The 26,477-nt window shown below is 32.6% G+C and overlaps 1 protein-coding gene across 3 annotated transcripts in view; it reads right to left on the bottom strand.

Annotated features, from left to right (window-relative positions):
* Positions 1-26,477, bottom strand: part of LOC126726727 (probable LRR receptor-like serine/threonine-protein kinase At1g56140) — a 97,328-nt gene that overhangs the window by 12,878 nt on the left and 57,973 nt on the right. The window contains exons 1-13 of one of the 3 annotated variants that reach the window (XM_050432075.1): positions 10,224-10,411; positions 6,613-6,796; positions 4,882-4,953; positions 4,643-4,714; positions 3,661-3,732; positions 2,627-2,698; positions 2,462-2,533; positions 2,296-2,367; positions 2,072-2,143; positions 1,921-1,992; positions 1,727-1,798; positions 1,557-1,628; positions 1,226-1,291 (exon numbers count right to left, since the gene is read on the bottom strand). In XM_050432075.1, the coding sequence (XP_050288032.1) occupies positions 1,226-1,291; positions 1,557-1,628; positions 1,727-1,798; positions 1,921-1,992; positions 2,072-2,143; positions 2,296-2,367; positions 2,462-2,533; positions 2,627-2,698; positions 3,661-3,732; positions 4,643-4,714; positions 4,882-4,953; positions 6,613-6,796; positions 10,224-10,347 (1,094 nt within the window). In that variant the 5' untranslated portion in view covers positions 10,348-10,411. Of the gene's footprint in view, positions 1-1,225; positions 1,292-1,556; positions 1,629-1,726; positions 1,799-1,920; positions 1,993-2,071; positions 2,144-2,295; positions 2,368-2,461; positions 2,534-2,626; positions 2,699-3,660; positions 3,733-4,642; positions 4,715-4,881; positions 4,954-6,612; positions 6,797-10,223; positions 10,412-26,477 lie in introns of those variants that run through there. The other 2 variants (XM_050432077.1, XM_050432076.1) reach the window with 2 other exon arrangements.

Raw genomic sequence — 26,477 nt, 5'->3', positions numbered from 1 at the left:
CTCTAATGACTACCTTAATGAAATTCAATCTTTAGCTTCCTACTTGCCTATTTCCCTCACACTTCATGATTCTCACACATAATTCCTACACATGATGCTACTTTCACATGCTTACACACATAATTTTGGCTATTGACTTGCTTGCACACGACATATGGGTTGGGGTTGCGTGGCATGCATAGCACAAGGCCCTTACTAGGCTTCCAAGATATCCCTCCCCTTGAAAGGCACCTTGCCCACAAGGTGAGGGAATTGGAGCTGCAAGGTATGGAATAACTCTAATGTAACATAATCTTCAGTTGACAAGCACCTCTATAGCAACCTCGTTTCCTAGCTCGGTCATTGTTATTTGTAAGATTTCTTCGGGTTCAAGAGAGAGATCCCCTTCTTTGTTAACTTGAGGATATGTTGACAAAGGAGTGGTATGTTTTCCCAATTTTGGCCTGAGGTAGATATTTGAAAGACTGGATGGATCTAAAATTCAGAGGAATCCTTTGAAGGATCTAAATGGAACAAAGTATATCGGTGATAGCTTCAAATGGCTTCGAAGTCCCAAATATTTTTGTCTGTAAGGGAGTCTCAAGAACAACCAATCATCCACTGAGTATTCTTAACTAATTATGTGTTTGTCAACTTGTATAGTCATTCTTTATTGGGCAGCTACAAGATTGTTTTTGAGGATAGACAAGATCTACTCTCACGTCTTCAACCATCTATAATTTTCTAGTACCACGTATGTAGTCTATGAGCCAAGGGGGTGGAAATTGGAAACCCATACAGGGCGTCAAAGGGAGTCTTGATGGTGGTTTGAAAATTGCTGTTATTCCAAAATTCTGCCAAGGGCAACCAATTTGACTACTTTTTAGGCTTGTAACAAGTATAGGATCTCAAGTAATGATGCTACTCTACCTAGTTGACTGTTTCAGTTAGCCATCTTTCCAAGGATGAATATCGTTAAAAGATACTAAAATACTCACTCACACACACAATCATACACAGATTTGCTTGAAATGAAAAAGATACACATACCCAGGAGATTCACTTGAAACATAAAAAATAAAATAGAATAATGTTAAAGCATACTAAAAAACTAGAAGGGTTAACATTAAATATTTAAGATGACATTATGATAATCTCATTGGAACCTAAGAATAATGTCAAATCATACTGAAAGGGAAAACATTAAGAGATTAAGATGACATATTATTATGTTATGAGAACTTACACATTCTGAAGTTCTTCACTCTTTAGGCTAGGAAGTGTTCCAGAGAGACTATTGTTTCCAAGAAACCTAACCATTTTGATAGAGTGTAAGAGAAAGCATAGGAGAATTAAAAAAGGACTGGGGTGGGATGGGGGGTGGGGTTGCATTGGAACGTAAGTCCACGATGATAACAAAAGAGGGCATAGATCAAGATCTTCAAGCAATGGGGACAAAGTGCTCAGCCCTGGCTTAGGTGGTAGAGGGGCAGGTTGGGTGTAGGTCTTAAGTTTGTAACTTTGAATCCTTCTACTGCAAGAAGAAAGGAAAAACAAGAAGGCAAGGGCATACTTACAAGAATTTGAGAGAACTTATACTGAACAAACCACTTGGTATTTCACCTGTTAGGTTGTTGAAACTCAAATCCCTGAAAAAGTAAGTGATAAATTGAGAGAAATAAATAGAACAGAAAGAAGTCTCAGAAATCAGTCAGAATTTAAGGTTTGACTGTCCATTGGAACTTACAGTATTTGTAACATTTTGTATTCTCCAATATCAGATGGAATATTTCCAGTAATCAATGCATTTCTTAGAACTCTATGAGAGAAATAACAATGGATAATTAGTGCATAGGTGAATGAGTTTAGATTGTATATTTGGTATAAAAGAAAAACAATGTTGGATGGCATATGAGCGCATGGCAGGGTAAGTTAACTTACAAGTTAGTCAAGGACGTCAAATTTTTAATAAAGTCAAGGGAGGAGCTCACATTGTATATATCACTGATTCGCCTACACGTATACACAAACATTATGAAACTAGTCTTGTTGAGAGAGATAGAGATTAAAATAATTTGAAAAATATACTCACAAACTTTGCAATGAGATCAAGTTAGAAAAACTGGATGGTATTGGACCTTCAAAAGAGTTTCCTTGAATTCTCCTACAAAAACATTTAACCGGCTTATCAACAGTTGTATTATAGTAGCCATACTTCTCTGCTTTGGAGGAATGCATAAAAATCTAGAGATGACTACAACTTATCATCCACGTAAAATACACTTGAAGATGTAACCAGATACTTTGATGGCTTACAGAGCTGTTAGCTTTGTCCAGTTTCCAATGAAGTCTGGTATCCTTCCAGTGAAAGGACTGTCTGATACCCTCCTGAAACCCAAGCATATCTATTGTAAGCTGTGCCCATGATAAAATCTTCATCTACATGAGTAATATAAACAACTAAAAGTGATGTCCTCTTAACATGATTCGCATGTTTTGAAGGTTGGCAAATGTTGAAGGGATTTCACCACCCAATCCACTACTGTCAACGTAACTGCAAAATTCACAAGCCAATATAATTTAGACATTGCAATTTGACACACTCTTGCATATGATTAATTTGAAGTAAAAGAACGTTAGAACTTACATTTGCTCAAGTTTGACCAAATTACCCAGTTCTGGAGGAAGTGTTCCTGAGAAATTATTTGAAGCCAAAGACCTGCATGGTATACATCCGGAGAAGTTATATGTCAAAGAAATCATCAAAATTCATATGGTGTATTTTTTTCTCCCAGTAATCAGTTTCAAAACTGATTTCTTTGACTATTTAATTAAATGCAACTTCTGATTAACATTCAAGAGCTTTTTCAATCTAGCAGTAAAAGAGGCCTTCTTTTTATTTATTATGAAATAATGTTTAGACAAAATGAGCCATATAAAAATTTATAATTTTGATATTATCATATTTTAAGCATCAGGTTTGTAAATCATCAAAACTGGTTAAATAATGTCAAGAACAGTACCAGGTGAAATTTATTTTAAGTTCATGATCCTAGATGACTAATGTCTTAAAATACAAGTGATCACTGCCATTTAAGAGGTTTCTTGACTTCTGTAGTAATGTTAGATAGAATGAGCCTTGTAAAATTTTCATTTTTAAGTTGACATTTATGAAAGCTTTATATTTGTTAAGTTTCCAATGAAATAAGTGAGATAATATCAAAGATAGTCCTAGTTAGATTTCTGTTTATGTACCTTTTGGACAATGAGCTTATTATCATATCAAAAAATTCACAATTATAATCTAGATCACTTGAATATTTATGTAAAACTCTTGACATTTCTAGCAAAACACAATTTGGATAGGAATAATAAAGTGACAACTCAGAAAAGGTAGCTAGTATCCAGGCCCAGAATGCTAACTTTTAAGAATTTTCAGGTAAGTCATTACCAATAACAACAGGTAGTATTTTTTGCAAAATGAAACTGTTCTAAAAATCACTTTTACTTTCTATTATATTATTTGCAAGATTTTAAAATGAATCTTCATTCCATATACTTCAGAGAAGCAATTAACTTCCATCAAAATAAGGCCATGCATTTACAAAACAAAACTTTTGATTGATGCTTTCTTTTCTCAGAATAATTGATGTTTCACTGTAGGGTGCTTTCGTGTCTTACAGCATATTTAGCTCCTTCAGGTTTCCAAGCTCCTTTGGGATGGTCCCAGAGAACATATTGTGGGCAATTGACCTAAAATGTTAAAAAAACAATAAATCTAGGAATCAACAACCAGATATTCTCAGTAATTATACTTTATAATTTACCCACCAGTATTGATCAATTATTTCTATAAATAACATCACATTATATTTATATGGAAGTATCAAAAAGCATAATTAAGAAAATGAAATAATTGTTAAAATGAACAAATAGTAAATAGATTATAACTGGAAAGGACAAACGAATTTTGGTATGAAAAATGTCCAAGACAGCATACGTTGCTGGCTTAATGTGTAACTGTCTAAGGTAGCAATAGAAGTGCTAAGGCATGATAATTCTTGTTACATGTAAGGTTTCACCTTTTTGAAGCAAGGGTAACAGAGGATTTGAGGAGCCTTGATAAATAATTGAATATCAACGCATGTTAGGCACGCATTATGCATGTTCCTGTGCTGCTTGTGATGTGGATTTGAGGAGCCTTGATAATTGCTTTACTTTTTTGTTGTGAAGATTCATATTATTTGAAATTCATTTGCTGGGGAAACTCTCTCTATAACCCCTTTTTGTAATGCAGAAGGCCTTTGAAAATTAGATACGAACTAATTCTCCTCTTAACAACTGTTAAAATAAAATAGAAGGCTAGGTTTAGGCCTTTCATTTCATTCCCTCTCTCCATCCACATGATAGGTACTTGCATTCATCCACGACACAAGCAAAGGTTCTACTGAACCAAAATGATTCATGGTCAGATAGTTTATATTGCACTTAACAAGTTGGATATGTTTTACATGTTTTTACCGAATATAAGTGCAATTTAACAATGTCCTTATGTTACCTTAGTCACTGCAGAAACGTGAACCTACTCTAATAGATGACAAGCATAAAGTCAAATATTTGCTTCAAAGTTTGAACCATATATATGCCTTCTTTCAATACTTACAATAACTGCAATGCAGATAAATTTCCAATAAAGGTTGGCAAGGGGCCCGTGAAGAAATTTCGATCAATCTTCCTACAGATGTAGAACAAAATTATCATCTTTTAATCTGAATCTCTCATTCAAATGAAAATTTTAACAATCTAATAAACAATAAGTTTCTTTCCCCACCCTAGAAAAGACAAATAGAAAAAATGAGTTAACTATCATAAATCAAATGCAGAGAGTGAAGAAATCCATACAAGAAGGTAAGAAATTTCAAAGCCACAAGTTCTTCTGGAATCACTCCAAGTTTGTTCAATTCATACACTCTCCTGTAAAAATATAAGAACAACTAGCTTGCAATAAGTAAAGAAAATGATATGTATTCAAAAAGATATGTTAAGGTTAGTATGTGATAGACTACAACTTATTCCAAAAGTTTAAATTGATTGAAAAATGATGAATCTAATCACTTAACCATTATCCTAACAATCCCATCACATGCCAAGAGATTTATGGCTAAGTGTCTCTATCGATTCTCTCTCACAAGGAGAGGTTGGGTTCAAATCCCCCCTCTCCCACTTGTTATAAGCCAAAAAATCCCCTTACATATGGGCTCAAAATTGCCTTCAATAAATAGGATCCAACATATTGAATAACTTTTAAACGCAAGGTAGAGTGAAACTAGACTCAAATTCAAGAGTATCCATTCTGATACCATAATAAAATACCCTTTGTCCCACAAAAGTTTAAACTGGAGGTAAAATGTGAATTAAATCCTTACAATACTAAGGAGAAGGGTTGGGCCTAACAAGAAATGAGGAATGAAAGTAGGGCACTATATCTATTAGGACTTAGGAGACATGTCTCCACTCTCCAATGTGATAGAATTACACCCATAGAGCATGATCCTAGCAATGAGTAGACCAGCAAATCGTGCACTGTGATTACAGCTGTAGTAAAAAAGGCTCCTCCATGATTCTAGCATTATTAAATAGAGGCGCATATCACTCTATCTATTCTAGGAAAGCTAAGATTGTGGTATTCCATATTTGTTGAATATTTACTTGATTGTAGCCATCCTGTACAAGTCCATAAAATGGACCATAAACATTTTGTAATTAATTATATGTAAGATATAGAAGTCTTCTCTCTATCTCAACCCTGTGAGATAGAATTTCTCAAACTTCTTTACAATGTTGAGTGAGAATCTTTTGAGGTGTAACATAATTGATGGGCGATGGCACCCAAATATTTTTTCATGGCCTTTCTAAGGGAGTTGAATGTATCTCAAGGGGTCAACATGGAGGGTTTGTTTAGGATGTGGTTATTTTACTGAAATTGAAATTTTTTTACTAAAAGTACTATAGATAAAAGTAAAAGTTAGTTGAAATAATACAGTGAAACTCATGAATAGTACCAAAAAGTGTAGTGAAACCCATAAATAGTTGTAAAAATAAGCTAAATAGTTGTAAAAATAAGCTAAATAGTAAAATAAGTTGGGAAAAATAATCTTTGCCAAACGAACATGGAAAGAGAAAATATACTCTACAATCTACTGTTAGAGTTTGAGTAAATCTTAATTCTGAACTGCCCATACATGTGAATCTCAACTAGATATGGAGTCCATCTCCTTGGTTGTATTAGTACTCTAACAAATAACGGTTAACTGTCCATGAATGGAAGTTAGGATTAGAGAAAAAAGGCACAAGAAGGTAAGATATTTGGACATAACTTGGGTTCAGTGCACTTTGAACCGATACAATGAAAACACGTGTCCAAACCTTGCCACTTATTTAGACCCAAGGCTAGAGTGAATATTAGAGCTTGGGAATAGATTATGGAAGGAATTTGGTGATAAAATGCAAACTAGTATTTATTCTCTTTTGATGTCCTATTATTATGAGAGAGAGAGAGAGAGAGAGAGAGAGAGAGAGAGAGAGAGAGAGAGAGAGAGAGAGAGAGAGAGAGAGAGAGAGAGAGAGGCATACAATTGTGTAATATGGCAGATGGTACCATTACTGTAGGTACAGTCACATTTGATAGATGGGTTATTCATTGGGTCCTCCAAATCAGTATCATTTAAGGCAGATCCGCTACATGGGTTTCCACTTATGTTCCACAATGCCACTGCTTGTGCATCCCATTGTTGGAATATTGAGTTCAATGCCCTCACTGTAACACAACCCTCAATATCATCACATCACTATCACATACTCAAATGATGTGACCAAAATATAAAGACGTTCCAGATTCCAAAATACACTTTGATATAAAACAAAATTCAAATTCAAAATTTCTTGCAAAAGGACCTGACCAAATCCAGTATATAATATATGGCCAAGGCCCAAGATCTTTTCTCTTATATTTTTGGGGATTAGATTGTTATGTAGCCCAAGGCCCAAATCCTATATATAATTATAGATGGCCAAGGCCTAGTACACTTTTTTTTTTCTATGTAGCCCAAGATCTATTTTGGATAATCTTGAAGGCTAAAGCACATTAAACATTTCACCAAAACAACAGTTTTAAAAGTCTCCTATCAAGTGATAGTGCACTATTAACAAGTAATAACATCCATCCCTTAAGTTATGTCTATGATTTCCTTTCCCTCTCCTACTATTTATCTATCACCAATACAAATAAAATAAATAAATAAATGAAGCAATCTCTCTCTATTCTCCATAAATTGTTTACTAAAATCTAATTAAGACTTTTTTTTTTTTTGGGACAAAATCTAATTAAGACTTGACACAAGGAGAATATAGATTTGGGTGTGAAAATAGATGCGTCTAGGGTTAATTTTTCTCTCTGGCGTTATAAATATTATTCTATTATCTTTTTTAGTTGTTTCTATTTGATTTATGACTGTGTTTATTCTATATTCATCATATCTTTCATTCTTTTATTTGGTCAAGGAATAAGTTGCCCAATTCATAGATTAAATTTTAATGGACAATTAGTGAATCATTTGGTTATGAATTATTGATTTTTTTTTTCTTTTGAGTTTCACTCAATTCATACATTTCTATTTATTTTTTTTCAATCTATATAATAATAATAATAATAGATTTATTTGTTAGAGTTCTTTTCTTCTTCTTTTTTTTAATAGAAATATAATGACTTTGATGACCCTTTTTTTTGTTTCCTTTGCTGCATTTAGGGGAAAAAAATGTTCTTTCTTTTAAAACTATCATAACTATAGACAACTATTTTTTTTCCCCCATAAAATGTACATTGTAACTAATAATTTTTAACTATCAAAATGTTAAAGGAAGTTACTTTATTCTTAATTAAAAACAAGGAAGTCAATTTCGTACTGAAAGCTAAAGTTACCACTATATAAATATATATATATATATCCATAGTATTTTAAATCCTATATCTTTGAGTATATTACGCTTAATTCATCATCAATTTTATCCTTTTATAATAGTCTAGTCCGTTATATATAAATCTAAATTGTCTAATCATCATATTTAAAAAAATAGTAATAAAACTTAAAACAAGTGTAAAAGGATATTTCTAAAAAAAAAAAAAAAAATGTAGAAGGTATAGACTCTACCTAACCCACGTGAATTCTGAATTGAATTCTTTTTTTTTTTTTTGGGAGAAAAAAGAATTCAATTCTGAATTGAATTTGACATTAGTTTTAACTTATACCAAAGCCACACGTTACTTCAAAAAGAATAATAAACACAACTTCACAGCCACACAATTTAAAAATGCATTGAGAAGCTATAAACGACTGGTACGAGAAGTCTGCGTTGGGCGAAGAAGAGAAGACAAACCAGTAAGAACAAGAGATGTAGATTAACAGAATGAGGACATGATGTAGTGGCGGGCTTCGCCTTAACTTCGTCATTGTATCAGTGTCACGGATCTATGGGTTTCTACCGGCAAAAATCAATTTCAAAGAGGTAATTTTCTTCTGAACTGATTTCGGACCGAAATCAATATTTCGGCCGGAATGACCGGAACTTCCCGAAATAGTCGAAATAACCCGAAACAGCCCTGTATAAAAAGCGGTACGAAACAGGGGGTCACCTGTACAGGTTGCTCGCCGGAAAGAGAAATTTCGGCCGTACCGGCCGGTACGGTACACTTCCTTGATTAAAAATAGAAGCTACTTAATTTATTATTAATATTTTTGGATAAGTACAAGCTACTTTATTGTTAAAGTCTTAACTACGAAATTAACAATAATGAAGTTTGACTAAACACGCCGCCCTTGATAAAAATTGCATTATGTAATACAGTAGTACTTTTTTCATTTTTTGGTCATGTATTGTCACAAATGTCAATGGCATGCTTCAAAAGTTTTGACTGTCATGCTCAAATAGTTCCAATGTGATGCGAAAAAGGAAGCCTTGTCAATGCATAGGCGTTGGTGGTGATGATACAGAATAATTTACTTTGAATTTTGTTCAAAATGCTTAATGAGATTTTTCAAATCAACATTCACTTTTTGAACGTAGAATGAATTGTTAAACCGGGAAGAAAATAAATAAATAAACATCTATGAAATGAGGTTTCATGTTTTAATTTTTCAATAGTTTTCAATCTCGAAACATTTTTTTTTTTTTTTTTGAGAAAGATCTTGAAACAATTAAGCATTGTTTGTTGTGAAAGAAGAATTTAAAAATCTCAACATATGGGCTAAAATCTTGTAAAATTCCATTTAGTGCATCATTCTTCACTTAATTAGTATGATTTCTGTAGTGTCTAAAAATAAGAAAAGTGGTCGTTTATATCCTTATGATTTCACACACTTTGTCCTCCAAAAGTTGTAATAAACTTTATTCTTTTTTTTTTTCAATTTAAATTAAATTAATACATTTTGGTAAATTAATAAAGTCATAACATATAAATTGATATATTTTGCAAGGAGGTTTTGAGAAAAGAAAAAAGTTGATGCAATTAAAATAACAAATAATTGATGATGTGATACGAAGTTCACACCAAAATATATCAATCAAATTAAAAGTTAAAACTATCAATCTCTAGCACATCTCATGAAGATGTCATGTTTTTTGGTTAAGATACATATATGAAGTAAAATAAAATAAAGATTTAGAAAATAAAATGTAATTAGTGTGTTTGGGTGAACTTATTTATCAATTTATTAGTGCAAAAGTAATTATATTTTGAAAAAAAATTTGATGTCTTAAAAACTGCAGGTTTTATTTTGAAGTGAAAATAAACTCATTATCCTAACAAAACTTCATGCTAGAAATTAAGAAGAAACACTATTAGAGGCAAGAAAAAGAGAGAGAACTAAAGTTTGTTAATTTGTGTCAGTGTAGGTAAACGTGTACTGTGAGCTTCTCTGTATGAGTGAGTCCTTGCTAATATCTCAAACAAAGCAAGGAACAAAAATGGACAGATTGGCTTTGCCAACGTTATTAAACCCCATGTGATGTGACTGCTTTACTGCAATTTCATTTTGAGCCAACTCTTTTCAAATTTGGTTTATTACAATTTATATATGCAGATTTGAGAGGTTCATACCAGTACGTTGAAATGAAATGAAATGAAAAATTTATTACAAAATACACAGAGAGAGAGAGACAGAGAGAGAGACAGAGACAGAGAATAGTACCTTCAGAAGGGTCTGTGGTGGCAGTCTGGGCGTTTGAGATGCGAAACGATACTAGGAAGAAGAACACGAGACAGTAACCATAAGCAAATATTGAAGAAGACTGTGACTTCACTTTCTTATTCATCTTCAGAGCTTCCTATTTTACAAGAAAAAATGAAGTAGATATATAAAACACTTTCACTTGCATATATCCTAGAGGAGTAGTAGCAATGGCCAACGGAGCTTAAGCACTATATAGGGACATGTGACATGGCAAATTACGTTTATTGTTCAACTTGGAAGTGTTTGGGCATGTGTCAAACAGTGAACCCAAAACAAAACCAGTGAATAGTGATAGCCATTGTGTGTACGGATCACATGCATATGGTGTTGTGTTGTCATCATTTGTCAAGCATTCACATTGAGAATATCATATTGATGATGCCAAAATTGTCAGTTGGGTCCCTCGTTCAATCCGGAACATTAGATGACCTTATAGAACCTGCAAGATAAAGGAGAGATAGATCGAAAAGACCATCGGGTTGTGCCCGGTGGGGGAGCCTCCGATGCTTAAATTAGTACCAACCCATATATTTCATATATAGATAATGTTTTGTCGTAGTTTTTTGACGTACCTTAGCAAATGGACAGATTGTCCCTTTTATAGGTGACTTAGGTAACTGTTGGACATAAATGAGGATGATTATTACCCTAATCGTAACATTCTTTGTCTTGATGAGAGGGTTTAAGGCCTTTGATGATCGGTACTGAATGTGTTGGGCAGTTACTCATAAATCTTTGATGGCCTACTAATGACGCAATAACCATCCATTATAGACGACCTTAATAGTTTTTATGGACTAATCAGTTGCCCCCCATTCCCAAGTCTGATTTTGCTTTGTGCTAATCAGGCTTTGGGAATATTCTTGACTTGTTTAGATTCAAACTTCTTTATCTTCAACTACTTTTTTCTTCAAGAATGGTAGTATTTTTGCGAAGACTTCTTAGTATCTGCCTTTTGAAAGTTTTTTTTGGTGTTCAAGGGATCATAGCTTGATCTTGAAAATGAGCTAATTTCTTTGGACGATCATTTTTTATTTCTGCTGAAGAGTAAGGTAATTTCTTTGGACGACCATTTTTTATCACTGTTGAGGAGCGAGATGATTTCTTTGGACGACCATTTTTTATCACTTCGATGCTTCTTCTTTCCTTCATTTTCTGGTTGTCATGTTTGATATTCTTGATTTGTGTGTGACTTTTGTTTGTGTGAGAATCTTTGTCTACTTACACTCATCTAAGGGTATTTAGTCACTTAGCCACTTTTAGATGACTTATATCCAGTTATAGAGCTTCGTCATTTAGACTTCGTCAGTGATTTACATCAATCTAGCGGAATCTTGTCCATTTTTTTTTTTTGGTGACTTACATCCATTTAAGGAATCTTGTCACTTAACCATTTTTTGGTGACTTACATCCATTTAAGGAATCTTATCACTTAGGCTTCGTCAGTGATTTACATCCGTCTTGGCGGAATCTTATCACTTAGTCATTTTTGGGTAACTTATGTCCATTTAAGGAATCTCGTCACTTAGGTTTCGTCATTTAGACTTCGTCAGTTATTTACATCAGTCTAGCGGAATCTTATCCTTTTTTTTTTTTTTTTGGGTGACTTACATCCATTTAAGGAATCTTGTCACTTAGCCATTTTTTGGTGACTTACATCCATTTAAGGAATCTTATCACTTAGGCTTCGTCAATGATTTACATCCGTCTTGGCGGAATCTTATCACTTAGCCCTTTTTGGGTGACTTACGTCCATTTAAGGAATCTTGTCACTTAGGCTTCGTCAGTGATTTACATCCGTCTTGACGGAATCTTACCACTTAAACCTTTTTTTGGTGACTTACATCCATTTAAGGAATCTTTTCACTTAGGCTTCATCAGTGATTCACATCCGTCTTGGCGGAATCTTATCACTTAGCCATTTTTTGGTGACTTACATCCATTTAAGGAATCTTATCACTTAGGCTTCGTCAATGATTTACATCCGTCTTGGCGGAATCTTATCACTTAGCCCTTTTTGGGTGACTTACGTCCATTTAAGGAATCTTGTCACTTAGGCTTCGTCAGTGATTTACATCTGTCTTGGCGGAATCTTACCACTTAAACCTTTTTTTGGTGACTTACATCCATTTAAGGAATCTTGTCACTTAGGCTTCATCAGTGATTCACATCCGTCTTGGCGGAATCTTATCACTTAGCCATTTTTAGTGACTTACATCCATTTAAGGAATCTTGTCACTTGTTGGTAGAAAGATTCCTTGACACTAAGTTGTTTTTGACCTTCTTGAGGCCATGTTGATATCTGCATTAAGTTGCACATGCACTTGCCAAGACTTGGTTGGACAAGAATTTTAGAACAATTCATATAGAAATAATAAGTTACCAATAGCCTAGGTGGAACTTTTTCTTATTTACTTGTAATCCTAGAGTTTTACCTCTTTTGTGATCTATCTAGTAATGCATACATTTTTGCGTGAAACTTTACTAGGTGTAAATTTTTATAGGCGTATATAAAAGAGACAGAAATAAATGTGTTACCTTAAATGATGACATTATTTTGTCACATACCTCGATCTTTTTATTGTTGGGATCTGCTTGACAAACTCTTCTCTTTTTAAGATGACAAGCTCCTCTCTTTTCAAGATTTTTTAAGCTTAACGTGATACTTCATGTCTAAGGCCTAGATCTCTTTTTCGAAGGCGTAAAAATTAGGCCATGTTGTTGCCTCCATTCAAACATGAAGAATGTAATTCTCGTTTATTGACGACTAGAGGAATGCTCTATCATGATTAGTTTTTTTTTTTTTTTTTTTTTTGCATGCTTTGACGACTATGGTCATTGCTATTCGTAATAGCAATTCCCTCTTCCTTCTTCTTTAGTTGTACGCTTAAGTCACTTCAATAGTGCTAGCTGCATTTTGTTAGGAATGACAATGTACAAATATGCAACTACATGCTATACAATTATGGATGTCATTTGATGAAGTGCATTCTATATGAATCATAGAGAAGCATTCTATGATATATAAAAAGTAAAGCTTCTTGACTATATGCTTCTTTAAACTGATCTTTGTTAGGTGCTTGCACAGTAAATAATTTTAAAAACAATTTAAAAAGATTTTGGTGAGTTGATGAAGATATTGAAAATTTATTGAGACTTAAACTCATGAATATATTGTGAAGACGATCATCTTATCATTTTAAGTCTAGGAGACTTAATAGATCTTCTCAGATTCGTGACGATGAAACATATGCTACTAATAATATAGTCATACTAATTGTGATAATTGTAACAATTTCATAGCAATATTTTCAACATGTTCCACATACACATTTGTAATAATCATGCAAGCTTGATATGCACTTAGTTCTAACAAGATCATATCTAGCATGGTTAATTAGAAAAAAATAAATAAATGAGTTACCTTAACAAGAGACCCTAAATCACTGTTGTATTCTTCTTGACAAGTTCCCCTGCCTTTAAGATCTCTTTTGTTAAGCTTAACATGATATTCCATGTTTAAGGCTTAGATCTCTTTTGCTTCATTCTTTTGAAGGTGCATGGACTAGGGCATGTTGACCATTCAAGGTTGTATTTCCTTCCTTTAGGGACGAAAACAATCCCACGGGCTTCTATTATTACTTCCTTTATCGTTTGATCACGACCAATGAAATGACCCTTCGCTTTTTGTCTCTTTGTTGAGACAGTGGCCTAGTTGGCCAAATTCTTCTTGGGCTATTCACTTGACTATTATGATCGATTTTCTAAAGTCCTGTCATTCTACAATTTATACATGTACTTGCAAAGTGTTTCATTAAACACATGTTATATGAATACTGGTAGGATTTTATAGGACGTTTAGCCTTTGTTCCAGTTTGTTTTAAGGAGTGATCCCATTAAGGTCAAGATTGGCATGTGCATAGGATAAGATTCTTCCGAACACATGCCTAATTGGTTACGCATATAATACAAAAAAAAGAGAGTACTTATACTTGATACATGACCTATCATCATACTTTCACATTCAATATATATTCAAGCTAAGGTTTTAACACCATTTTTCTTACATAACATTGTGTGAGCCATTATGTATTAGACATATAGTGTACTGATATAGCATTTTTTTTTTTTTTTTTAAAGAAAGAAATATTCATGATGCTATGGAAAGACTCTAGGCTTTTCCATGATTTTTGGCCTTGGTACAAAATTACCTTATAGCAGTGTCAATCAATTATATATAGGCAGAGATATGGGGTGATATGATGCTATCATGTCACATACGTTTGATCTCCTTCTTAGCAGTCTCTTCTTGATAGATTCTCATTCTTGATCTAGTGGACTTGAGAGTATATGTACAGTCGAGATAGTCTAGTTAAACTAGCTTGGTGGTTGTACTATCTATATTCTTGTTGCGTAAAACATTAGGCTTGGAGCAACATTGCCAAGCAAGAAATCATAAATAACATTAAGACATATGCATAAAATTTGTTGTGGCTTGAGCCTAGAGGCATTATGACTTTTCAAATGGAGTCATTTAAGCAGTAAAAATATCTCTTAGAAAAAGAGAAATCGCAATTTCCTATTAAGATTCAGATTTGATATTGCCCAAATATCACAATTTTTTGTTTCTAATACATTGTGATGTAAATTTTGCTTTTTTACATAAATGTATAATTCTACTGATCTCTTTAGTGTCTAAACTCTAAAATCATGAAATAATTTTGGAAAGACAAAAACACACTGGCAAGGTAGTAATACTAGGTTTCACCTTTCCTATTTTAGCATGACATATTAGGAAAGAAGAGCGGTGATAGAGCATCTCTGTATTTTTCTTTACTACCCAATATGAAGGTGTTGACTTTGTCTGATATCTACTGTAGTACTCTTGAGAATAACTAACAGTTGACTGATTGCTCTAAGGAACATTTAGAGAATTAACTTTCATTAGGAAAGTAATTGTAGAAAGTAGAAACATATATTTACTAACTTTCTTTATCCAAAAATTCTTTGAAATTCTTAAACTTAATTTCAAAATTCTAAAATGGCAACCCAATAACTTCTGGTTTCAATGCTTTCTAAATCTTGAAAGACATTAAGGTTTGACTTCACATATTTAATGTCTAAAATTACGATATATAATTTTGGTAAGATGGTATATTTTTGGCTTCATTTTTCTTTAATATTCAAAATTAGTTTCTTTAAATTTGGTAGAGCCTTTACCTTAAGTGGTCCTTAATTGCAAAACTTAAGCACCATAAATGTATTCACCGTGTAAGGAAGATAATCCAGGGGTTTTAATTCATAATCGAAATAATATCCCCTAATTATTTCTTTGTTTGGTTTCAGCCTATAATTAGTTATTCAAAGGCTTGTTTAATGATTCATTTCAAATGACATAAGAGACAATAACATGAAATTGGTGAATATGATAAACATGAAAGACACATGATGACACATGCTGCTAGTGGATAACAAAAGGCTTGGCCTCGTGTGTAGACGGTTAAGCTGAATAAAAGGTGGTTTACACCTATCCCATCTTATTACCCATCTAGCCTCATGACTTATAACTTATGAGTCATGAATCATGACACACAGGCTTTAGGGTTCTCTATCTTCTAGCAGATGGACGGCCTAGACTTGTTAATCATAAACAATATATTGAGTTGAAATTATCAAATAACATACCAGGCATCATGTTGGTTTGATCTTTGAATAGAAAATTCCCATCTTTCATAGAAAACAAATTGCTTCTTAGTTACCTTCCCTGAAATAAGGGCTCTCCAGCTTAAACAGATATAACCACGAAAGTTGATCTCTTTTGCCTCCTCTTGTATTTGGCCCTTAACATAGAAATTATCTGCTAGGAAAACATCTGCAATATTCTCAACAATTATTGCAAGTCCATGTCCATGACCTTTTTCTGCTGGATGATTTATTTCATGTCAAGCCTTTTTTTTTTTTTTTTTTTTTTTTTTTGAGCTTTACTAGCTTCATTTTGCTCCAAAAAATATTAACAAATTAATAATCTTGATTGCTCTCAAATAATGACTTTAATAATTGTATACCTTTCAAGTGATACGTTTGAGTACTGACTGCTTTAAACATGGTCCATCATTAATTTCCCTTGAGAAACTAGAGGTGTAAAAAGATGTACATATTTATTGTCTTTTATTTTTTAAAAAACATCTTTGAAGTCCTTAAAAATAATTCTAAATTCTAAAAAGACAATAGAATGAATTCCGGTTTTAATGCTTGAAATAGGTTTTTATTTTTATAACTGGAAATGACAATAAAATTTGACCTTGCCATTTAATGTCCAAAATTATAATTTTGGTAAGATAATAAATATTTTCTAATATTCAAGCATTGAGTTTTATTACCTATTGCATGGCAATAACATGTTTACTCCATCTTTCCTATTTAAGCTAGATACGTTTAGGAAAGAAAAGGGGTGATTAACTGGTAAGTGGTACCATACATGCCAATACCAACATTGGTGAATTATGTGCCAAACAAGTATGTCTAACATCAAACATGCAACTGAACAGTACATGTGAAATTGTGAATGATCAAAATGAGATTTGCTACACATTGGGTTGACTGTATTTATTTTAAAAAGCATGTATTGATGTATATATTCATATATATATATATATATATATATGCACAATAAGTCTCATCAATTGTAGCTTAATTTTTTTTTTCTTGTTTCTCAATTTCAATACCCCCACTATTTGACAAAATTCAAACGAAATACGTGGCACATAAAATTCTCAATTATTTAAAGGCACATGAACTCTTCTCAATATATGGTTCTTCAAAATAGAAACACCATAATTTATGGGGTTCATAAAAATTCATGATATATTTTTTTTAAATACTCATAAATCCCATCAAATTTTTTTCATGTATGAAACATGAGCATTTTCGATTATTCCAAATTTCACATGGAATTCAAGACATAGCTGTAGAAACTAGAAACGTATAACTATTTATACATGTATATCGACACATTTGTCAATAAGAGTCAGTAAGGAAAACATCTTTTTACAGCAAGCATCATAATACAGCAATTGATTGATAGTTTTTAAGATTACATTAATCTTATGTTTATATTCAACCAAATACTAGGCATTAAAGAAAATTCCAAATTTAGCCAACACTACGAACTGGAATTGGTAAGAAACTACTGACATTAAAACAAAAGTTTTTAATGGGAAATTCGGAAATTACAAAAGGTTTAAAATTTTCCATTAAACCACATAGCAAACTGTAATGGAAATTGCAAGTATATAGCTGACTAATTACTTCCCATATTTTTTTAACACTAGATTAGGAATTTCACAAATGCGTATTCATTGTATTTCCAAATCTCACGTAGATGTTAAATTATATACCACCTTTTATCTTTATTTTTTTATTGTTATTTTATAAAGCCTTTAGCCGAAGCTATGATTCCCATTCCTTCCATTTATATGTGACCATATATAGCAACTTCGGTATGATTAAATTGAGATCTAAAATAAATATAGAAAGACAAAGCTGTATTTGGGACTACCATTATTATGGTTGACTTATTTTGAGTAATCTAGGAATTTAAAATCTTATGCAAAATGTAACAGTATCATGTAGAAAAATAACTTTTGGGAAAATAAACCCATAGACATACCTGAGCAATGATACTCATTGAATGGCTTAGTGGGGTAGGCTATGTATCTTTGGGGCAATTTTATCTTTGCTCATGCTTTTTTTTTTTTTTTTTTTTTGAATAAAGGCATAAGAGTTACCTTGGGTTCTTGATGTGAACCATCTCGTTTGTGCCTAGGATCATCGACCCACAGTAACACGATGACATTTTTTGCGAAATCACATTGAAGGGATTTGATTTGGCCTCCAAATTTTGTGCGCTCGACCTTTTGGCTTGGAAGACTGCAAGACTGCTTTGTCATGGGTAGATCTGCTTCTATCAGAGGATCTTTACACCACATTCCATCTAGCTGATTGAGACTGACTACGGTATCATGGTGTTTATATCTTTCGAATGAACTAAGTGACCCTTTGTCATGGGAAGAGAACAATGACTTGTCTTTTTCCCCACAGACGACGCCAAACTGATGATGCCAAAATTGTCAGTTGGGTCCCTCGTTCAATCCGGAACATTAGATGACCTTATAGAACCTGCAAGATAAAGGAGAGATAGATCGAAAAGACCATCGGGTTGTGCCCGGTGGGGGAGCTTCCGATGCTTAAATTAGTACCAACCCATATATTTCATATATAGATAGTGTTTTATCGTAGTTTTTTGACGTACCTTAGCAAATGGACAGATTGTCCCTTTTATAGGTGACTTAGGTAACTGTTGGACATAAATGAGGATGATTATTACCCTAATCGTAACATTCTTTGTCTTGATGAGAGGGTTTAAGGCCTTTGATGATCGGTACTGAATGTGTTGGGCAGTTACTCATAAATCTTTGATGGCCTACTAATGACGCAATAACCATCCATTATAGACGACCTTAATAGTTTTTATGGACTAATCATGTCATATGTAGGCAAAATTTAGCATAAAAGCCCAAAAGACCCCCTACATCTAAACTTGTAAAAAGTAAGTATTGCAATTTTTTTTTGCAAAACTGCTAAAGTGCAATTCTACCTTTAAAATTGCAATGTACCATAATTGTAAAACCAAAAACAATATTTTATTCTCTCAACTGTCCTCTCTCATTCTGACTCTCACTTCCTCTCTCTATCTCTCACAAGTCACAGCTCCTCCCTCCTCACTCCCTCTCTCACATCTCTCTCCTTCAAACCTTGCACTAGTGCTGGGTTTTGGATTTTGGAGGTTGGATCGGCGTGGATCGACGTGCTGGGTTTGGATTAGTGGGCTAGGATCGGTTGATGGTGGGTTTGGATCGGTTGATCAATGGGTTTGAATCAATGGATTTATTAATCCGTGGGTGGATCGGTTGGGTTGATTGTTGGTAGCTCCGATGGTGGCTCCGGTGGTGATTTTTTTGGAATGGGTTTGTTGCGGTGGTGTTGCTTTAGTTTTGGTTTCTGTTTTCTCATCTACCCTCTCTCACTCTATAACTTGCTATTGGCTAAAGCAAGGTCCAACGAAGGCGTGGCGGTGATGGCGTTTGCTGATTGGTGATGGCATTTTTCTGGGTATTTTTGACAGCGTGGGTTTCAAATTGACGGTGTGGGTTTCTAATCGGTGGCTTTGGCGGTGGGTGTGGTGGCCGTTGTTGGCTCTGACTGGTTTGATGGTTTGTGTGTATGTTGCTCTGTTGATGGTTTAATGGTTTGTGTTTGTGTGTGTGTGGCTTTGTTGATGGTTTGATGGTTTATGTTTATGTGTGTGTGTGGTGATGGGTTTGGATAGGTTGATCGGTGTATCACCGGTGCTAGAAGTTGAGGGAGAAAGAGAGGAAAAGGAAGAGAAAAAGAGAAATAGTAAATAAAAGAATACAATAGAATTTTTAAATAAAATGGGAAAAAAATAGAATTTTGGGATGCTGAGAGTATTGTAAAATAGTATGGTATAATTGATAAAGTAACTTTTTGAAATAGTAAAATAGGATGAGATAGAATTCCTGGATGCGATTACTTTAATTAAGATTGTATTTTGAAAACTTAGTTTTTATAAGTGTGTCCTGTTAATGGGTGCCTTTATGCAGTGGTTAATAAATCATATTAAAAAAAATTTAATACTACTTTAATGGAAAATATAAAAATTGTCAAAAAAAATTGCTTTATTATTTTCCAATTATATGTTTCTAAAAATAGTTCATAAATCAATACCCTTAGGTGATTTGTTAACATTTTTTAAAAATAGTTCAACACCCTAGGATGCACAAATACAAACACGAGTACAAATATAGGTATGAATACGACACAACAACATGAGCAATTTTTGAAAAATTATAACATAAAATGGTAAAATATAATACTGATATGACATGTGTACGACACAAAAATGATACTCTAAATGAAGTGCACATGCATCTGAGTGAACAGCTAGTCGTATGTATGCAACAATAATTAATATTAAATATATATATATATATATATATATTTATATATAGTTTTTTTGCTTTATAGGCTTGTGTAATAATTACGTTGCACAAGCTGAGTCACCAAGGGGCCCAAATGGTGCTGAGATGCTGTGTTTCGCCTAATAATAATTAAACAACACAGAAACGCAAATCCTCCATTGACTGCGTGCCACATATGGCAGCAGCCATTAGGTGAGAGAGAGAAATCGAAGCTTCTTTTTGTTACTGTTTTTCTAACGTGCATGTTTCCGGTACGTGAAAGCATAATTTACTGTGCAGATGAGATTGAAAACTATCTTAAAAATCTTGTCCCAAATACATACTATTTACTTGATTTTTTTTTTTATAGAAATAATGACAAGGCTGTTGGTGAATACTTTTAAGATAACACCATTAATTTGGTGAATACTTTTATGCATTTCATGTCGCTAATAAAATAATTTCATCCAGCGAAAAACTGGAAATTAATAACTTATTTTATTTTTTGAAATTGATGGTACATCAATTACAATTAATTATGATAAATTGTGTTGTGGTAGAAGGAGTGATAGAAAATTGTCATTAAATGATAAAATCCTAAGAATTTTAAAGATTTAACTTGTTACTAAAAAAAATTGAATAAAATTAATTCTTATGGTTTTATTCTCATTTTTAATAGTATCACATTTATTTTCTTAAAAGTTGGAACCTCTCTTGTATATTAGAATTTGAATATTCTGACACATTTTTTCCTTTTAAAAGAAATGAAAGATTAAAATTTTAGGAGGGCCAAGCTAAGAATATATTTTTAAATTATGTTTCTAAGGGGAAAAAAAAAAAAAAAAATCTCAAGATTTTCGAGGTGTGGCAATGCAACTCGATTTTCTTGTTCTTTTCCTATTAGAGTACCATTTTGACATGAATGGGTAAATTTACAACAAAAAAGCAATTTACATATAATTTCAATGATGAAAATGAATGGTCATATAATTTCAATGATGAAAATGAATGGTCAATTTTTACCCATAAAAATAAGAAAATAAAATGACTAGTCGAATAATCAAATTAAATTTATAGCATTTTTTTTTTTTTTTGGGAGCACAGTGCTTTAATTATGCGTTGAACCATGTCACCAGTTTCACACACTAAACATTTAAAATTAAATAATACTACATTTTATATATTACACATTAATAATATATTTAAAAAAAATAAAAGATATCCTACAAGCCTGTTCTTCTACACCACGATTTTTTCTTTTTCCTTTTTTTAATATGAAATGAATTCTCTAATTAAAACGTTATAGTTATGTGATTATCATTATCCCTATTTTGACCATTTGAATTTGAAAAAAGCTAATGAAAAAACATGCTATATTGCAAAATATAAGTAAGTTGTTTTACACGATGACTTTAAAGGATTTAGTTAGCTCAATTGGTAAAGTCTCTGATGATTGAATAATAGATTTGGAGTTCAATCCATGTCTATATTAAAAACCGATTGAAAAGAGTTATTATCAGGACTCAGGAGCGGACACTATAAATTGAAACTCTTTAAAAATAAAAAGCTTTATAGGATTTAAGCTCAATTTTTCTTAGGTGAAAAAAATAATACAATTTTTTAATTAAATAGCTTTTCCAACTTAATTGAAAATGAATATTCAAAGTTTGTGAAAAATTAAAGACTTTTAAGTTTTAACCCTTTTCAACGTTTTCATTTCATAAAAAGTTTTCGCTCATATATTTGATTGTTTAATCATATATATATATATATATATATATAAAACCTTTGATACCAAATTACTACAACAAAATGTATTTTTAGTGACGAAAAAAATTGTCACTAAAAGTCCAGTTTTTTGTCACTAAGGACTTTTAGTGACGAAATTGGACTTTTAGTGACGAAACTTATTTCGTCACTGTAGCCCCGTCACTAAAAGTCCTGTGACGAAAAATTTCGTCACTAAAAGTCTGATTGGACTTTTTTTTTAAAAAACCTTTAGTGACGAAAACGTTTCGTCACTAAATGTTTTCCTCACTAAAAGCACTATTCAGTGACGAAAATATTTTGTCACTAAAAACACTTTAATTTACTAAATCATATTTAGTGACGAATAATTTCGTCACTAAAACTATGTTCAAATACATATAGTGACGAAAAAATTTGTCACTAAAACTATTTTTAAGAAAATCCAGGCACATATAATGACGAAAATTTTCGTTACTAAAAGCATTTCTTACAAAATTTTGCTATATTTAGTGACGAAATTTTCGTCACTAAAACAATTTTTTGTTACTATATTTGTGACGAAAAAATTCGTCACTAAAACTTATTTTCTATTTTTATTTTTTTGTGATTTTGATATTAACCTATAACCTGTCATTATATTATTAAAACCTCACATTTGAATAACACATTTTATTTCAACAACACATTTATAAAAAAAAATCCATACATTCCACAAGTAAAAAATAAAACAAGTATCTAATTCAAATTCCTTCCATACAATAATTGTTTGCAATAACTCTACCTAAACCCTATTTTAAAACTAACGGAAGATATCCCCATATGTCTTCAAGTAATGCCAAAAGTAAATCCTCTAAAAGCCACCAATAAGAAATCTGCACAAATATAAAAACAATACTTCGTTAAAATCGTAAAGTAAAAACATTAACTATGTTATAAGAAACATTTCTAACAATGTATTAAGAGTAACCACACCAATAAATTAAAATCACAACTCCTAATATATAAGTTGTAGAAAGCAAATAAAGTACTAACCAAAAAGTGTTTTAACTTGAAGTTGAACCACCTCCATAAGTAAGAGCATCATCATAACCCTTGCTCCTCAAAAAGTTAAGAATATTCTTTTGGACCTCATCTTGCTTAGTTCGTGCCTCTTGGTCCTTAGCTCGCTCCTCTTGATCTCTAGCTCTTGCCTCTTTGAGCTCAATTATCTCATTTTCTAACCGTTGGATATACTTCACTGATGAATTAGAGGAGGTTGTGGTTACTAGAGAAGAGGAAAGTCTCATGCCAAGTCCTTTTAGAATACCAGACTTCTTCTTAAACACCAAGTTTGAAATCTCCTCTTGTGTAAGGGGAGTTGCATCAGGATCTTGACAATGATCCGCTTGCACTTTGAGAATATTTTCCTATCATTTGAAAGAGAGAGAAACAATCAAAACATTAATATTACATATGTTATAGCTTTACAAACATGATAGGGATAGAATGAAACACATACATATGTCACTTCATCCTCAGGATGTATCCACATATTTGTATTTGGATTGAAATGAACATCTTTGAAGATTTTTGCCAATTCAGGAACTTGACCATCCTATTCATGAATGCACAAGTCTATATTAATACTTAAATAAATATACATTGCACACACAAATACACACTCTCAATATGAATTTAAACAACCTTATAACACCACTAAAACCACCCGCTTGCTCCAACACAACAACCCTCCACAAAACCAATCATAAACATCACAAGTATAATGCTTACAAGCATTGACATTAAATAAAAGAACACAATTGCTACTAATCAACAAGTTTCATTCACATTTGTAAGAAATTAAAAACACTCCCAATATGAATTTAAACGACCTTATAACACCACACAATCCACCCGCTTGCTCCAACACAACAACCCACCACAAAACAAATTTTCAACATCACAACTATAATACTTACAAGTATTGAAATTGAATAAAAGAACACAATTGCTACTAATCAACAAGTTTCATTCACATTTGCAAGAAATTAAAAACACTCATAATATGAATTTAAATCACCTTATAACACCATTCAAGCCACCCGCTTGCTCCAACACAACAACCCACCACAAAACAAATTTCCAACATCACAACTATAATACTTACAAGTATTGAAATTGAATAAAAGAACACAGTTGCTAATAATCAACAAGTTTCATTCACATTTGCAAGAAATTAAAAACACTCCCAATATGAATTTAAATCACCTTATAACACCATGCAAGCCACCCACTTGCTCCAATACAACAACCCACCACAAAACAAATTTCCAACATCACAAGTATAATACTTACAAGTATTGAAATTGAATAAAAGAATACAATTGCTACTAATCAACAAGTTTCATTCACATTTGCAAGAAATTAAAAACACTCTCAATATTAATTTAAATCACCTTATAACACCATGCAAGCCACCCGCTTACTCCAACACAACAACCCACCACAAAACAAATTTCCAACATCACAAGTATATATAGAGTTCTATAAGTTTTTAACTAGAATATACTTACTTTGCTCAAGCTAAGTTTACAACTTTCAGAAAAAATCCAAAGTTAACTTGTGTTCTTCACCTTGTTCCTTACAATTTCTTCAGTCACCAAAGAGAAAGAGAGTTGGAGATAAAAGAAAGATAACTTTTAGTGGACCAAATTTAAAATACATATTCTTTATTCTTTTTCCTGTTTCTAAACAGTGGTATAGCCAGATCCAATCATTAGAGAAAATATGCACCAATTACAAAAATTTCAATTTTCATATCTATCTATATATAGGCATTTAAAGGACAACTACAAAGACATCCTTTTTCTCAGTTAATAAACTTGGCAGTTCAGGAAATTGCAAACTGCTACTTCTCTTAATTGCAATCAAACAGAGCCCAACTGTCAATACCTTATATATATCCTTCTACAATTACCATAAGCAATGCATTTTATTTTTGCTAAAGGGACACTTACTATTGAAATGTTTTCCTGCACAAAGGGAAACAAAATTGAAAATTGAGGAACACAAAAAATAATCTAAAATAACTAACTAAACCATAAAACAAAGACAAATCAAAAGAATAAATAACTAACTAAACCACAAAATTTGAGCTAGACCTCATTGGAAAATCATGCTCCTTCGTCAACAAATGTTGTTTTTAAGTTTTTAACGTCAAGTGGAGCAAAGCATTTATCTTCACATCAAAATCTTTTGGTGGCACCCTAAATTTATATATAAAACAATATGACACAGTTGTAGACTAAATGCAAAAAAACAGTGTGATTTAAATTTCATTTCAAGTTGTACACTAAAATCATAGATCATGACCCATCTTGGTAAAAGTTACATATAACAAAAAAAGCCTCTAAATTCAACTCCATTAACTCTAACTAGAGTTATATCTTCTATTAATAAACAAAGAGGGATTGGCTGACAATGACCATAGGGACTTAATTCATAATCAAGCAGCAAGGATTCATGGGAACCCCTAACCTTAGTTACCAAACAGGACAGACTAGCATTGTTAAAATAAATATCTGAAGGTTACATGCATACAAATTTAACCTAAACAAATATACTAAACTCCCTATATATCCGTGCCTATTGCCCCCAAGCAATCAATTCCACACTCAAAATTATTAACATATATTCAAGTGCATATATAAATCCGCATAAACTGTGCAAATCAAACTTCAAATTTGTTGGTCCAATCAATGACATTCTTATCAGACAATTAGATTGAACAGAAAACACCATGACCCTCAAATTTTGATCACATTAGGAACCAGAACTTGCAGTACTTCAGTTCAAACTTGGACATCAATACTTTTTTCAAAATTAGGAACCAAACCAAAATAGCATATCAAATTATAAATATCACTAACACAATTCCAAAATTCTTCAAATTGCAAATGCATTAAATAATCTCAAATCACACTCAAAATTAGTATTCTGCATTGACAGGCTATTTAAGCTAAAACTACCTCTTCAACTTTAGTTTTTCCAACAACAACCTTGTCTTTGGTCTCCTCAACACCTTTCCTAAGCAGAAAAATCAACATCAAGTGTTTAGAAACAAAAATTAACAAAAGAAATTAACTCAAAAGGAAAAAAAAAAAATACCCGAAAGCGTCGCGAACTAAAGTGTCACCGGAAGCGTCGCAAAGGATGAAGCGTCGCTGAAGGAAGAAACATCGCCGGAAGTGTCGCAATTGCGTCTGAATCATCACGATTGCGTCTGAAGGAAGGCGACGGTGAAGCGAGCGAATCGTCACGATCTGAAGAGAGTGAATCGTCGCAACGGTGAGGCTGGGTTTTGGCAACGGTAAGGAATGCGAAGGGTCACTGGAAGTTGAAGCGTCGCCGAAAGCGTTTGGGAGCTGAATTGTCCCGATTGTGT

The sequence above is a fragment of the Quercus robur genome, chromosome 5 (assembly GCF_932294415.1).
Source record: "Quercus robur chromosome 5, dhQueRobu3.1, whole genome shotgun sequence".
In the NCBI taxonomy this organism is placed as follows: Eukaryota; Viridiplantae; Streptophyta; class Magnoliopsida; order Fagales; family Fagaceae; genus Quercus; species Quercus robur.
This window is presented reverse-complemented; position numbering and strand designations above follow the sequence as displayed.